The sequence below is a fragment of the Saccoglossus kowalevskii genome, chromosome 5, assembly GCF_978046115.1.
Source record: "Saccoglossus kowalevskii chromosome 5, keSacKowa6.1, whole genome shotgun sequence".
Classification (NCBI taxonomy): domain Eukaryota; kingdom Metazoa; phylum Hemichordata; class Enteropneusta; family Harrimaniidae; genus Saccoglossus; species Saccoglossus kowalevskii.
Genome location: NC_140645.1, coordinates 14,428,364 through 14,443,126, shown reverse-complemented (window position 1 = coordinate 14,443,126; position 14,763 = coordinate 14,428,364). Strand labels below are relative to the sequence as shown.

The following is a 14,763-nucleotide window of genomic DNA, read 5'->3' as shown; positions in this document are numbered from 1 at the left end:
ATGCACCTCAGAGTATATTGAGTTGTGCACGAGTACAAAATAAATTTACATAAAGTTACAAATAAAGTTACAAATAATTTTTAAACACTTCTTTTCAAATGCATCTTTTGTGCAAGCAAAATCTCCCATCAGAACGTAAACGGTTTTAAGAAATGCCACTCAAAACGGTAATCTGTTCATCTTGATCATCATTATTTAAAAATGATGTAATTGAAAAAAATCAGAAAACAAGATCATTTTTTAACAATTTTCATAATTTATAATAATAAATACTATAGTATCACGATGGATTCTTGTTAATACGGCTGTTATTCATGTATACTGTAAATGTACATGCGTTGTTATATAATTGCGTGGTGGTGGTTTTCGAAAGCAAACTAAAATACAATTACTACTATAATAAAGCCAGTATAAAGTAAAACATGAAAAATCATAAGAAAATGAAAAAAAAATATAGAAACTACAAAAAACAACAATTTTCTGATACAGCTGGTAATCTCAAATCACCTGCGTGTTTTTAAAATTATAAACATATTTGTCTTTGCATTCATAACAACACCCCCCATCGATTTGAACAATAATTGGGTTGTATGTGAATATGTTAGTGTGGCAATGCGGCATGGTCATTATCTTATTTTGAAACGACTCATTCAACGGGAATTGAACACACTCAGTTCTAAATTGTCGTTTTCATACTAGCCAAGTACGTAGACCGTATTAACAGTTGGAAATACAGCATTTTTATTGCTTGTTTACTTACCGGTGCTAGTACCTAGTAATAACCCAAAAAAAACAGAATTCCATATTTAGTCATAGCAAGGTGATATCCCTCTAATAAATTATTAAAATTTGAAACGGAAAATTGTATTCATAAGTATTTTAAGACTCGCAGCAATATTTCTATGCCGTTATTACGAGAAGTGGTGTTTAGAGTAAATTTGTATTTACATGATTTTATTGTTCATCTTTACTGTCGATGTCATACACGCTTCATATTGAAATTTACATGTTGTCATTTATTGTTGTGACAGCCACGAGTTGTGTTTTACAGTTTGCTAGGGGGTACTAGTATCAGTGTTGACTTTATTGTTGAATGCCCGACGCAAGCTGTTGCACGCGACCTCATGACCTGGACACGCTTATTCAAGCGATATTATCGTACACGTGACAAAGGCGGTGTCGCACCAGGCCGTCTTACGATATCTTTGTTGCATCGATCAGGAAGTGCGTGACCGATAATCACGTATTTACACCGGCTGGATGGGTCGTCTTTTAGGAAAAGAGCAATAGTGAACCTATGAAAATTACAAACATAACCACACACACACACACACACACACACATTCCAATGAAAATAAAAACGTGGTACATCCTGTAGTGTATCTGTCTGTTATAACACATTACAAATTGACATCTGTAAAATTGACATAAACGTTTTTTTTTTATTTTTCAAATGATTTGGTATTTTATTTTACAAATAATTAATAAATCTGGTTTACCGTTTTACGATATCTCACACAAAAAATAAAACTGACGTATTTAACTTACTTACAATATTGAGGCCGTACATACTTACAGCGAAATAAATGATTACATCACGACACGACATTCATAATTCCAACCACACAGTTTACTTTAGAATATGTAGATTATGAAACCACAATATATAATGTGGCATAGTTTATCCTGACTCAGCGAAGACCGTGAGTTTAAATGTAAAAAAAAAAATGTATATTTAAAATTGTGCATCTTGATATGATTGACATGACCTTCTTTCACTGGATTAGGTGAACAACGTTGAATTAATGTTGTCTGGTTATATTGAATGTGAGACACAATATGCAGCGACACATGTGCGCTACAATTGCTACACACAATACCCTTTTCAGTCAAATTCCTTTATTTGAAAATATAAAAATAAAAGCAAAGCAAATGTATAACTTCGCCTGACTGTACGATGTTTATGCTGCAGGTTTTTCTGATTTTCTTCGTATTTTCTCCTATTTATCTGCGTATTGTCAGTTCAAATACTGACCCACCTCACATCATTATGTTTGTTGTTGATGATCTCGGATGGAATGACGTTGGATATCACAATTCAAACATAAAGACACCAACAATTGATAGGCTCGCTGAGAGTGGCGTCAAATTGAACAACTACTATGTTGCCAATGCCTGTGTTCCGTCGCGAAATATGCTGATGTCTGGTAGGCACGTGGTGAGTAGTTATTAATTTCTTCTCCGCTTGGCTCGGTATTGTGTAATTATGCAATGTTTTGTCTACGACAGTCTGTAGTCAGGGTGGGTCTCCATGAAAGTGTACCTAAATTAAGCAAGGCTGGCACTTGCACGACTTTTGGCTACGATTTTGTCGTGGATAGTTAACGACGAGTTCACGAATTCGTGCCCATCAGTCTCCACATTGACAAGAACTCAAGAACTGGCACGACGAATTCACGCATATTTTGCACATAGTTTACGCACTTCCCGCCTTGGCACGACAAGTTTTCGCAATTCCGACGATGTCGTGCCGACTTGGGCACGCCATATAAACAGGAGACCTTCCGACCCCTGGCCATTTTCGGATTGGCTGTGTCTGCTTTGTTTTAGACATGCTGTCTCTGTGATATAATTTGTTTCTTCGCTGGCGATCTTTTGAAATAGCGAGCAGTGTTCAGGATGCTATATATATACACACCTGCACCGACGCGAGCGCCACTGTCGTACGTAACTGCTCGTCAACTCGTCCTGAACTGCTCGTGCCATGCGCAATCTGTTCGTGAAGTGCGTAAGTTAGTCGTGGCATGGCCACTCTGCTAGGCGCACCAATTCTTGAACATATCGTGAACTACTCGTGAACTCGACGTGAGCTGTTTGTGAACTATTCGTGAAAGTTCGGGACAGTCATGGAATGGCGCGCACTGCCACGCATCCTTCCGCATCGCCCGACGAGTTCACGGCGAGTTCACGAACAATTTACGCATAGTTCACGACCGAATATTTCATAATTCTCGTCCCGACATGGCACGCAGTCAGGACGGGTTTACGCACACTTCACGCCAGTTTACGAATAGTTTGCGCACTGGCACGACTCGACTAGTGCCAATGCGTGCCATAGAATCGTTCAGCCTTGCTTTATGATTGGGTCGTGAATATGCGCAAACTGTTCGTGAACTCGTCGTGACGATGTGTGCAAGTGCGTAGCAGTGCGCGCCATGCCACGACTGTCACGAACTCCAAAAATAGTTCACGAACAGCTCGCGCTGAGTTCATGAGTAGTTCACGACATGTTCACGAATCGGTGCCTTCCCACAGACATGGTCACGTGTACTTCACGCATTGATGGCACGCGCAATTCACGACTAGTTTACGCACTTCACGAACAGTTTGCGCATGGAACGAGCAGTTCACGAACAGCTCACGACTACTTCGCTACAGTGGTGCTCGCGTCGGTACAGGGGTATATATAAGGCTTCTCGGACACTGCTCGCCATTCCAGAGATCGCCAAAATGGCCAGGTGTCGCGAAGGACTCCTTTTTATGGCGTGCCTATGTCGGCACGACACCGTCAAATTTGAGCTAACTTGTCGTGCCAATGCGGGAAGTGCATAAACTATGCGCAAACTATGCGTGAACTCATCGTGCCAGTTTGTGTCAATGTGAACATTGATGGGAACGCATTCGTGAACTAGTCGTGAATAGTGCGAGAGTCTCCCAGTGCCCCAAAATGGCACGACTTTCCACGACAAAATCGTGGCTAAAAGTCGTGCAAGTGTCAGCCGTGCTTCAGAAACATGACTAACAACTTGAATGTCGTCCACATTCATTCCATACCAAAAGATACGTCGGGTTATATGTGTTATGTTGTGTATTAATATGACCTTTCCTTTTATGAAACGAATGTGCTAAAATAAATCACGAGAAAACGCGAAAATTGGGTGATAATTGTACATATTACATAGAACATTGATTGGATCGGGAAAATGTTCAAGGTTAGGTCTCACAGATTGTTTTCCATCTCCGTGACTATCCGGATGAACAAAAACACTAGTCTGCACACTTTCACAGTCTCCACATCGTACAGTCTCATTTATCGCAACATGAAAACAATGAATCTGAACACGCAGTCGGCTATTATTTAGTATTATTATTGAAAAAAAAACAATGCGTTCTTCAAAACATAGTATTGAAATATGTAAGCCATTTTATTGCAAAATTGTAAGAAAACATTTTTAATACATCTGTAGTGAATAGATCTCACTTTTCGAAAGGTCAGGATTTTGCTCAACATTTACTCAGACTGCTTAAAATAATCATCACTAATTAGTACACTGTCTGATTGATGAATCATGTTTCTAAATTTGCATAATATATACTCATTTATACCGAATATAAAATATTATCAACAGTGGTAAAATAATGATTTTCAATTCTTTGATCAGCTGTCACATAAAAGAATGAATTACGATTTAAGAACACAATAGTGTACTTTCTATGGGTTGTGATACTTATTGCATATTGCATTGTTAGCATTAAATTCAATATTAAATAATTATTCCAATATACATTACACAAATAAGAGAAATGTAGACATATGTCTTCGCTATTCCGCAAAGAACAATAAAAACGTTATTGAGCAACTATAATATCCGCGGTTCCTATTGTTTTGCTAGGTTAATCAGTTAGTACTAACACGCGTGTTGTTATCAACATAAACAACAAAACCCAATGTTCTGACTCGCGATATAACGTCACCAAATAAGCATATTTCACAACAATGACGAGAGTACAATGTGCTCTACACCACTTGCACAGTTCGCGGACCTCATTGTTGTGGATATTTTAGGATTTTCTGGCTCATACATACATATGACAAGCCGGTAGGTTTGAGCGAAAACGGCCTGGCCAAAAAAAAAATCACAGAAGAAATAATACGTGACAACACTGGAAATCACACACACAGACACACACACACACACACAATGACAAGCCGGTAGTCTGATTCGCGATCCGCTCCGCTCAAAAACAAGCAACATGTTTTTGGCTGTTTCCATGGTGTGACATAAACGTGAAGCTAACGTCGGCTTATAACTAAATGTATACGAAGTTCGCAAAAACCATTCAGTCTTTAGAAGTCACTTAATAGTTTATTACTAGGACGTATTCTGCTGTTACATTTATTATTTCCAACTGTTTTGCGCTAGTGTTTTCTAGATTGAAGGCAGCATTTACAGTTCATTCAAAGTTCAAAGTTGCGTTAGGATTACGTTGATACAGCGTAACAATGTTGGCGCGGTGATCTCTTATCAGTGCGCAACGTAGCCAAAATAAAAAAAAAACATGATCATTTGAACACTGCTATCACAAAACTGGTAGAAGGTAATATATTTGGGGCGAAAGTATTCAAAAATCAGTTTTTGGATGTTGCAATGGCAGTGGTGGGCCAGGATTTTTATCCAATTAGTGACCCTACCTGTGAAGTATAAACAAAATCAGCTCAGCCAAAAAAATCACAGAGGAGTTACCCCAACTTTGGGGTCAAATGTCTCGGTAATGAGAAAAGATATCAAAAATTCAAATAGTAACTTTGTGCCCACACTCAAGTGAGTAGAATGAGCTATGTCTGATGTGTTGTATCCTAAATTTGTAGGAGGAGATACATTTGGCGCGAAGCTATCAACAAAATCAGTTTTTTGGCTGTTGCTATGGCAATGGTGGGCCAACAATTTTTTTTAGATTTGTCCTGATAACTAGGGTGAAGGTGTGATCTACCTGCCAAGATTGAGAGAAATCGGCCCAGCCAAAAAGATCACAGAAATAATACGTGAAAACACTTGAAATCACACACACACACATACTATATGCTATATGTTCCGAGGACTTCATTGGATTAACTTTTAATATAGTTGAATTAACTTTTAATATAGTTGCGATATGAACTCGATTAAAACGCGTTCCTATATAGGGTTGCGTTTTAATTGGAGTTTAATTAAACTCAATTACAATGCAATACAATGGAGAATTGCATTTTAATTAAGTTTAATTAAACAAGAGTTGAATATCCCGTGACTGAACATAGAAATGTTTGCGAAGCTTAGGTTTAGTATCGGGGTAAGGTATGGTACAATTATATTAATATAACCTGAACCATACCTTGCCCCGATACTAAACCTAAGCTACGCAAAACGTATTAATAATCGAATTAACTATTAATATAAATTATGTTTTCCGAGGACTATGAAAAAGGTCCTCGGAGGGTGTGTATGTCCTCAGAAGTTGCTATATGTCTGTATTTTTGTCCTCGCAACATATAGCAATCCAAGTACAAACACACACACACACACACACGACGACAAAAGTGAATATAAGGGCAATCCTAGCGGAGCGGATCGCCAATTAAAAGAGATTTTTCGAGGTTGACACTGTAGACAAAGAGTAGAATTTTTTTTTTTGGTATTTTTCTCTCGCTATGCACTTGCTAAAATGTATCATAGCTTCTCGCAACTATGCGTTAGCTCCTGCTGTACTTGCATAAATCCTCTTAGTAATACAACGTGTATATACATCTATGTAAAAAGTATTTATAAAAGTTATTCGCGTCTCCTAGACAATGCAAATCATCAAAGCTTAACATTTCGCTACCCCTTGAAATACGAGGTGCGTTTCGACCACTACTATATGATTAATGGCAGTTTTATACTTTATGTTTCAATAACACTCATTAGAGGTTAAATCATTCCTTTCATTTCCAGATAGATATTGGTCTACAGCACGGTGAGTTGAAAACAAAGCCCCGTGGATTGCCACTGGACGAGTACACTATTGCAGATAAAATGAAAGAGGCTGGTTATTCAACCCATCTCGTTGGAAAATGGCATTGTGGATTTTATTCAAAATTCCATCTCCCACACAATAGAGGATTTGACACATTTTTTGGTGAGCATCTGCTTGAAACCAGTTGTCGGTATTTGTATTTAATGCAATATTCATTAATTATGTCTAATATGTCATGTTCTCTGGTGAACCACATAGTTATGTCGCTAAAAATGTATATTAAACCCATATTTGGTCGACCATAGATCAAAGTCATATGAACGGTGTGAATTGAGTTCCTTGCACGCATCTACGTCATGCTTCACTACCAGAGGGCGCTTCTAATAATAAACGTCATCTCAGATATAACATATTTCTCGTTGTAGGTTTTCTCAACTCACACGAAGACCACTATAACCACACGAAGGGTGGTCTACCGGATTTGAGACGAAATGATGTGTGTGTAACCGACAAATATTTTGGTAATTTTTCAACAATGATGTATGCAAATGAAGGAATGGCCATTATTAATGCTCATGACCGAAATAAGGTAAATCCACATTTGTCGTGAGATTAGTTTGTAATTATTTTGGTACATAGTTTTGTTGTCTCTCAAGAATGGGACATTCAATGTTATACGTCAAAGGTATTCACATTATCGTTTTGTTAGATATTGATATTGACTTCCTTCATCGTATTCCATGTTTTTGACGTCATTTTGTGTAATACCGGCCTCTGATGTGATAACATCCGAGACACTTAAATTGTTGAAGACGTTAAAATGTTGGATGACTCTTTCTATATGGTTCTCCGCTTGCGGGAAATTCTGATTATAAAACAGACAGATTGCATTTCGGCGCACTTCGGACAATAGCAGCCACAATAATTCTTGATATCGGACACAAACAATTAAGGCACATAACTGTTCACGGTCAAACGCCAGCAATGTAATTAACAGATACGCATGCATGTGTAATCTTGTTCATTAGACAAAAAGCATAAACTTTCTCTGTTGAAAACAAAATAAGCGAGCAACAGATTCAATGTTTGTACACATGAAACTACAGCCGGGCAGGTGAAACGGACTACTTGACGTACATCATTTGCATATAAAGTATAGCATGTGTGACCTACATGTACACATGCCCCAATAGACTGGCGCAGTCGGGCGATTAATTTGTTATTGTAGTTTAAATTAAAAAAATCGAAATGGAGGTGTTAGCGCGAAATCGCCCGACTGGTCTATTGTGCAGGAAATTCATTGCTATTAAATATTCATGAATGCCCACAGGTGGGGGCGGAAACACGTGCCAAATGAGGTGAACATGGTAAAGGTCACACTGCAGACATAACATGGCGGCACGTTGAAATTCGAGTTTGTCGTAGTCGTTGTTTCTAATTCATCACAATTTGTAAAAAAGTAACTCGTACTAGTCGTAGAATTAAAAAAAATCGGCTGCTACAACCAGCCGACGTCTTCTCGGTCAGAGATCAGTTGAAGAGACGTTGTGATTGGCTTAGATGATTGTCAATTAGAACATTATCGATAGAGGGCCGTGCATAATAAACCAGTCGGGGTGATTTCACAGTTACAGGGGATTTCGCGCTAACACCTCCATTTCGCGATTTTTTGTATTTTATTTGAACTACAAAAATAAATTAATCGCCCCGACTGCGCCAGTCCAATGCACAAGGTAAACAAAGTGATAGGATTTGTTCTCATGTTTACTTGATGTACATTACAAAGAGTAATGTGTTTCTTGATTCATAGCCCATGTTCCTTCTCATGTCGTTTTCGGCGGCACACCAACCCTTGCAAGTGCCATCTCTCTACGAGAAGCAATACGAATCTACCGTATACGACACCGATAGAAAAATACTTGCAGGTATGGTGTCATGTGTGGACGAAGCCATAGCAAATATCACCGAGACTCTGGAAAATAGAGGCATGCTGACAAACAGTGTAATTGTATTTACAACTGGTGAGTACCTATACTGGAGGATGAGTAGAGACAGAATATCCTACATTTTAGATGCGTTTAATACACTTTTCTAGCGACATAACTATGCCTTGATGTGGACATAACGCAGGCTCGTGAAAATCATGTCGTCAGCACCACTGTTTGCCCAGTTGTCTTTCGTCATTATGAGTATACCTAACTGTCAACAGTTTGGTAAAGAAACAAAGTCACAAATCAGCCAATTAGCAAACGATTTATCGTGATTCATGGAAAGCACGAAATTCTTCGCCGACTGAGGGAATTACTTTACCGACAGAGGGCACTAAATTATCGATAGTGGGCTCGACTAATTTCTCAAGTTGCAAATGTCTAATTGTCTCAGCCTAGAGAGGACATTTTTCAGCTCCTCGTCTACGTTATCATCTTTACAGACAATGGCGGCGCGTTACGCTATGGGGGAAACAACTGGCCTTTGAGAGGTGACAAAAAGTCAAACTGGGAAGGAGGTGTCAGAGCAGTTGGATTTGTTTATAGTGATTTGCTTCCACTGGACGTGCGTGGCACTGAAAACAACGGATTGATGCATATCACTGACTGGTTTCCTACTCTTGTAAAATTGGGCGGTGGTGATCCACTTGGGGAGAAGCCCCTTTATGGAGTTTGCCAATGGGATATGATAAGGTATTTGAAATTAACATTATTCCGTTGATCACGTTATTAAACTCGCATATAACATGTAAGTAAAAGGCGGTAGTCGTCGCGCATCCGCGAGTTATATGGGTCTCATATAAAGATGGCAGACGTTACTAAGCTTTAATTAGGTAATTTTGTTAGTGATTGAAAGGTGTCGAAGGAGTCGCTGGCGGTACGTAGGGCATGTCGTGCCCCCGTACTAGTGATTTCCATTAGAACAGCGCACTGGATTGTGGGAAAACCAATTCTGCCTGGGGCGAGATGTAAAATCTAGATCTTCTGAAACGCTATTTCCTGCTATCTGTGGGGCAAATGATGTCTGATAGATTATGATGAAAAATGATGCGAAAATATCACGCATGTACAGCATATAACGAGAAAACTTCATAATATGAAAAATACACAGCACATTAAGAAACAAGAATATCATTATGAGTTGGCGGGGAGTTTATTATTTTCCTTATTTTGTAGCGTTGTCAATGTCAGTGAATTTGCTGCAAATATAAATCGGACAACCCAGGGAAAAGTTCACAGTGACAAAAAGTTTTACTGGTCCCTGAATCTGCATTATTGAAAATGTCATTCTTGAAATTCAGTTTACAATTTCGTATGATAAAATAAAATAAAAGGGGAAATTAAGTTTTATCCATAAAATATTAATGTATTTTAAATTATTTACATTGCGAGTGGGCGAGTGACTAATGTGCATAGCATTGTAAGGACTACCTGAGTGAACGTATACGGGTACGCCGTTCTGGGTACCCGCTTGCTGCCTGGCACAACGCTACAGCAATGTGAGTACTCCAGATTGTCTCTCCGTAGCCAGATTTGAATTGAACTTTACTGGAAAGTCTTATTGTATTCTAGAAAAACAACAACAACAGTGACTGTTAATGTGACTATATAAATGAACTACACACCTTAAAAACTGGGATACGTTTATTAGTGTAAGCAAACTAATAAATGTATGACATATACCATAAGAGAGCGGTCTTAGCGATCAGCTGACAATCAATTCAGCGTGTGATCAATTAAGCGTAGACATGTAATCGCTTGATTATCGCTGGACCATGTTTCTTGAATACTAATGTTCACGAGTTCGCGAATAAACAATTATAAACAGTTCATCATCAATAACGCAAAACCAGGACAACGATGAAATATGATGATCAGCAGCAGCCACAATACTGCCGCCTTGGTGGAACTCTTTATAATTCTGCCGAATTTTCCTCATATATAAATCAGTGAGAATGTATGTAAAATTCTGACAACAGAACAATAGGTAATTCCGATCATCATGTTCGCAAACATTGAAACACCACACCATAGACAGTGTGAGACGGGTGCGTTGGGGCGGTGAAGTCAATGTGGGGATGAGAATAGTCAGGCGCAAACTCAACACTATACATAAGCAATTTTAGGCCGCTCTGTTTCGTTTTGTTTCGGACATTTTAGGTCGCAAAGAAACACATAATTACAGGTTTAGTTACAAAATAATCAAATTGTAGCGAAGTTATTGTTCCAACAACACATAGTATGAGATGATACACAACAATATGGAAATCTGGGCATAATACAAAACAAAAAAAAAAGAATTCATATCATAATTTTGAAAATGCTGAGCGTAATATAGTGTAACACATATATCATTATATGAACATATAATAAAACACACGCATATAGTTTTATGAAATATGAACAGCATATGTCGGAAGACACTGTAAAATAATAGACACCTAGTCTGAGAATCCCAAATATTACAGAAAGGGGTGTAACTTTCGGGGAATTTTAATTACACTAATAAACAAGATCAAGTTCAGTGATAGATTGCAGAGTTAATTGTAATTTGCATATCATGTCATGGGTAATCTAACCATCTGACGTTAGTGTACTTATAGTGTCAAGTTTTACTGAATAAACCAGTTATCATATGGTCGTATTCTTGTCTATGACACCTTATCACTGCTTTATTGCATAGTTATTTCCGAGATAACTATATGTCTTCTTCCCTACTTCCACATCATAATATGAATTATGCGCATAACTTGGAACATGAGCAGTATAATAAAAAAATACGCATACTATAATGCAAAACAAGAACATTATATGAAAACATGAGCAGCATAATATAAAACATACATATCACAATACGGAACATCCAAGGCATAATATAAAATAGGCACATCATATGAAAGACGAATAACATAATATGTAACATGCACAGCATAAATGAACAGCACAATTTAAATCATTACAGAAACATCATATCATGCACAACACCATCATATGTTGAACACGCAGTAGGTTATGTTGTATGGATCACGAAAAACAGAACATCACACATAATGATCTTTACTATTTGTAAATCAGCCTAAATTTGATAACCAAGGTATCTAATATCATGTTTCCCAGAGGACTGAGCCAATCACCACGCAATGATGTCCTGATAGCTCTTGATACAACAGACAAGACACACGTAAACGGAATGAATCATTTTGGGAATAATGGATTTGACATAACCACTCGGGCAGCTCTTAAAATGGGCAAATGGAAGTTACTCACGGGCAATAATAGAGGTGAGTGCCAAATAAATTCTGACTGGGGTGTTATTTAAAATTATACACATTACATTATGTGTCAATTTTACTTTCTATTGCAATATCTTTATAGTTAATATATATATATATACATACAAGTTTATTAGGTTATTCTCATTTGATCTTTAATTAAAAAAAACACTTATTAATAAATAGAGCTAACGAGTTAATGATTTGGCTTTTAGATGAACTTAATATTTGTACTAGAGTATTCAAATTTGGGGGTTATGTCTCATTTGGGAGATACGTTTTTCTGATTGTGTCCCATGCAGTGCATTTTAGTAAAAAAATTATATTCATCATCAATTTATTGCAGGCAAAAATGGCAAATACGGCCCTCACTAGGGATATTATCACGTCTGCTTCTTTCTATTTCTAAGGGATGGCACGCACATCTTAATCTTGCTATTGCTCTGCGCAATTTTAATTGTGGCAAGTTTTCAATTTGTTTTGTATTGCCTATAATACTGCGTTTTTTCGCCAGTACAAACGTCTATATACCAATTTGTAAATCCAATATATTTGACCCGTTCACAAAATTTGTACAAGAACATATCAAAGTCCCCCACCCCTTGATTAAACCAGACATAGCCAAATCCATATTTATATAGCAATTCTTTAATTTATGTGGCCTTTGTCCTTTTTCGTTCAGTGAAAGTAGCATCCGGTAAGTTTTTTGGGGTAATCTGTTTTCATCCATGCAAGTAATTTTTAACTTATACTTCACACATATTTTAACACGGTAACAAAATAAGGGTAGGCTCCCACAATCCCCTAATACTGTACACCCTCTTCATCTATATTTTCATCTTTATAGTTCAGCAGCCTACGAAGAGACCCGCACATGTATGTTTTACCCATTGATGGGATTGATTGATTTACACGACAAATTGTTTGCCTCGATAATTGGAAGTCCAAAAGAAAAAATGTGTTTCGTTAATTCAGAATATATTACGAATCCACGAAAATGCAATGTTCATTGTTGGACGACTACAGATCTCAATGATATCGACGCTTTGAACGACACTCGCGTCACACATTCACGCTATGAAAGCGCTTTGTGAATAGAGGACGCGATTTCTAGAGAAATTGTATGGGGTGCCCTGATAGTCAATAGTGTATTGTAATTATGTAGATGTGGCTGATGTTTTTTATTACTAACGATGTCCACATTCATTGCCGTAGAGCAGTTGAAATTGAGTCTCTGTACCTTCCCGGTGATCTTGACACCCTGTTCAAAACACTTACTCCTTAATGCGAGATTGCGTCCTCAATTATAGTTGTTCTACAATGTTCTCAGTAGGACGCTGAACAAATAAATGATTACGCAGTATGCTACCCGTGCTAGTGTTTTGTAATTATTTAGATGTGGTTGATGTTTGTTATTACTATCGATGTACACGTGCATTGACACAGAGCTTTTGAAAGTGAGTTTCTGTACCTTGCCGGTAATTTTCACACCCATGTTCAAAACACTGCTTAATGCGAGATTGTTTCTTTAACTATAGTTATTCTACGATGTTTCCTGTAGGATGCTAAACAAATTAATGACTACGCAGTATGGTACTTTTATTTAGTGCGTTTCTGTTATTCGTATACACACTTCAATTGGAATTGGAGAGTGTGTACTATTTTCTTGTATGAAAATATGATTTATTTTCCACAAAGAACAGCCAGTATAGCAATTATAACTATTGCCTAAAATCAAATTGTTATTCGTGGAAATATTTCTTTTAATATTATTTTTTTTTCAATATTTTCAGCTAGAAGTTCTTGGATGAAGCCACCCAAGTTTCATCATCCCGCAGTTGAAATCACGGAAGACAACTTTGATAGGCAACGTATGGTTAGATTATACGATTTAGCCGTCGATCCTTTCGAAACAACTGATGTGTCTGAATCCAAGGAAAACCGTGGTATTGTAAAGGAGATGCTCGGCAAACTTGAAGAATACGCAAATAGGGCAGTGCCCGCCCAAATGGAAACGAGACCAAGGATGAACAAAGCTGCTGTAGTTGAGTGCATTGGGCCATGGGTGCATTTATAAAGTGGTCAACACGTATCAAATAAAATATTATTACTTTCTTGTTTTAACAATGTAGGATGAAACCAAACATCTTGCATACAGAAATCAACAGGTGATACGCTTGGTAGTAAGGTATAAATTGGACATCTAATTTAATCAGTTATTGGGATGGTCGTTGGAAAGGTGGCTTGGTTCTTTTGTTGGTTAATTGGGTTAGTCAGTTTAGTTTGTTGATCTTTATATGAATACTTATCGCATTAACATCATATAACTCACTTTGTCTCTGTCTCTGTCTCGGAGTACTATAATGACATGACAATCAATATATCAGGATTATATTTATTTGATAGTAGCGCACAGTACCTGTAGGGCTATGTGTATTTTTGTTCTGATACACATGGCTCAGACACGCAATTGATTGATAATATGCGTATTTAAGCGTTTATTGGCAGTATTCAGTTCTGCAGTTTTTTAAATACATTTTATACACTTTTGAAATAAATGCCATATTGGTTTCTAGTCTCGCAAACAACGACGTAAAACGAAATCGCTCTGTAAAATTCAGATGATATGTTAGCCGACTATCTGAATGTTGTGATATGTGGAGCTATACTCGAGGTTGGGATTTATACACGTTTCAGTGGTCTTGAAAAGTCTGATTAAGTCTGATAAT

The 14,763-nt window shown here is 37.5% G+C and overlaps 1 protein-coding gene across 1 annotated transcript; it reads left to right on the top strand.

Moving 5' to 3' along the window:
• The first annotated feature begins 6,833 nt into the window (after nucleotides 1-6,833).
• On the top strand, nucleotides 6,834-14,361 carry LOC144343692 (arylsulfatase J-like). Its single transcript, XM_078006115.2, has 6 exons — nucleotides 6,834-6,936; nucleotides 7,200-7,363; nucleotides 8,585-8,795; nucleotides 9,206-9,455; nucleotides 11,880-12,043; nucleotides 13,828-14,361. The coding sequence occupies exons 1-6, from the start codon at nucleotides 6,834-6,836 to the stop codon at nucleotides 14,109-14,111; spliced, it is 1,176 nt and encodes a 391-aa protein (XP_077862241.2). The 3' UTR covers nucleotides 14,112-14,361.
• Nucleotides 14,362-14,763: the final 402 nt, after the last annotated feature.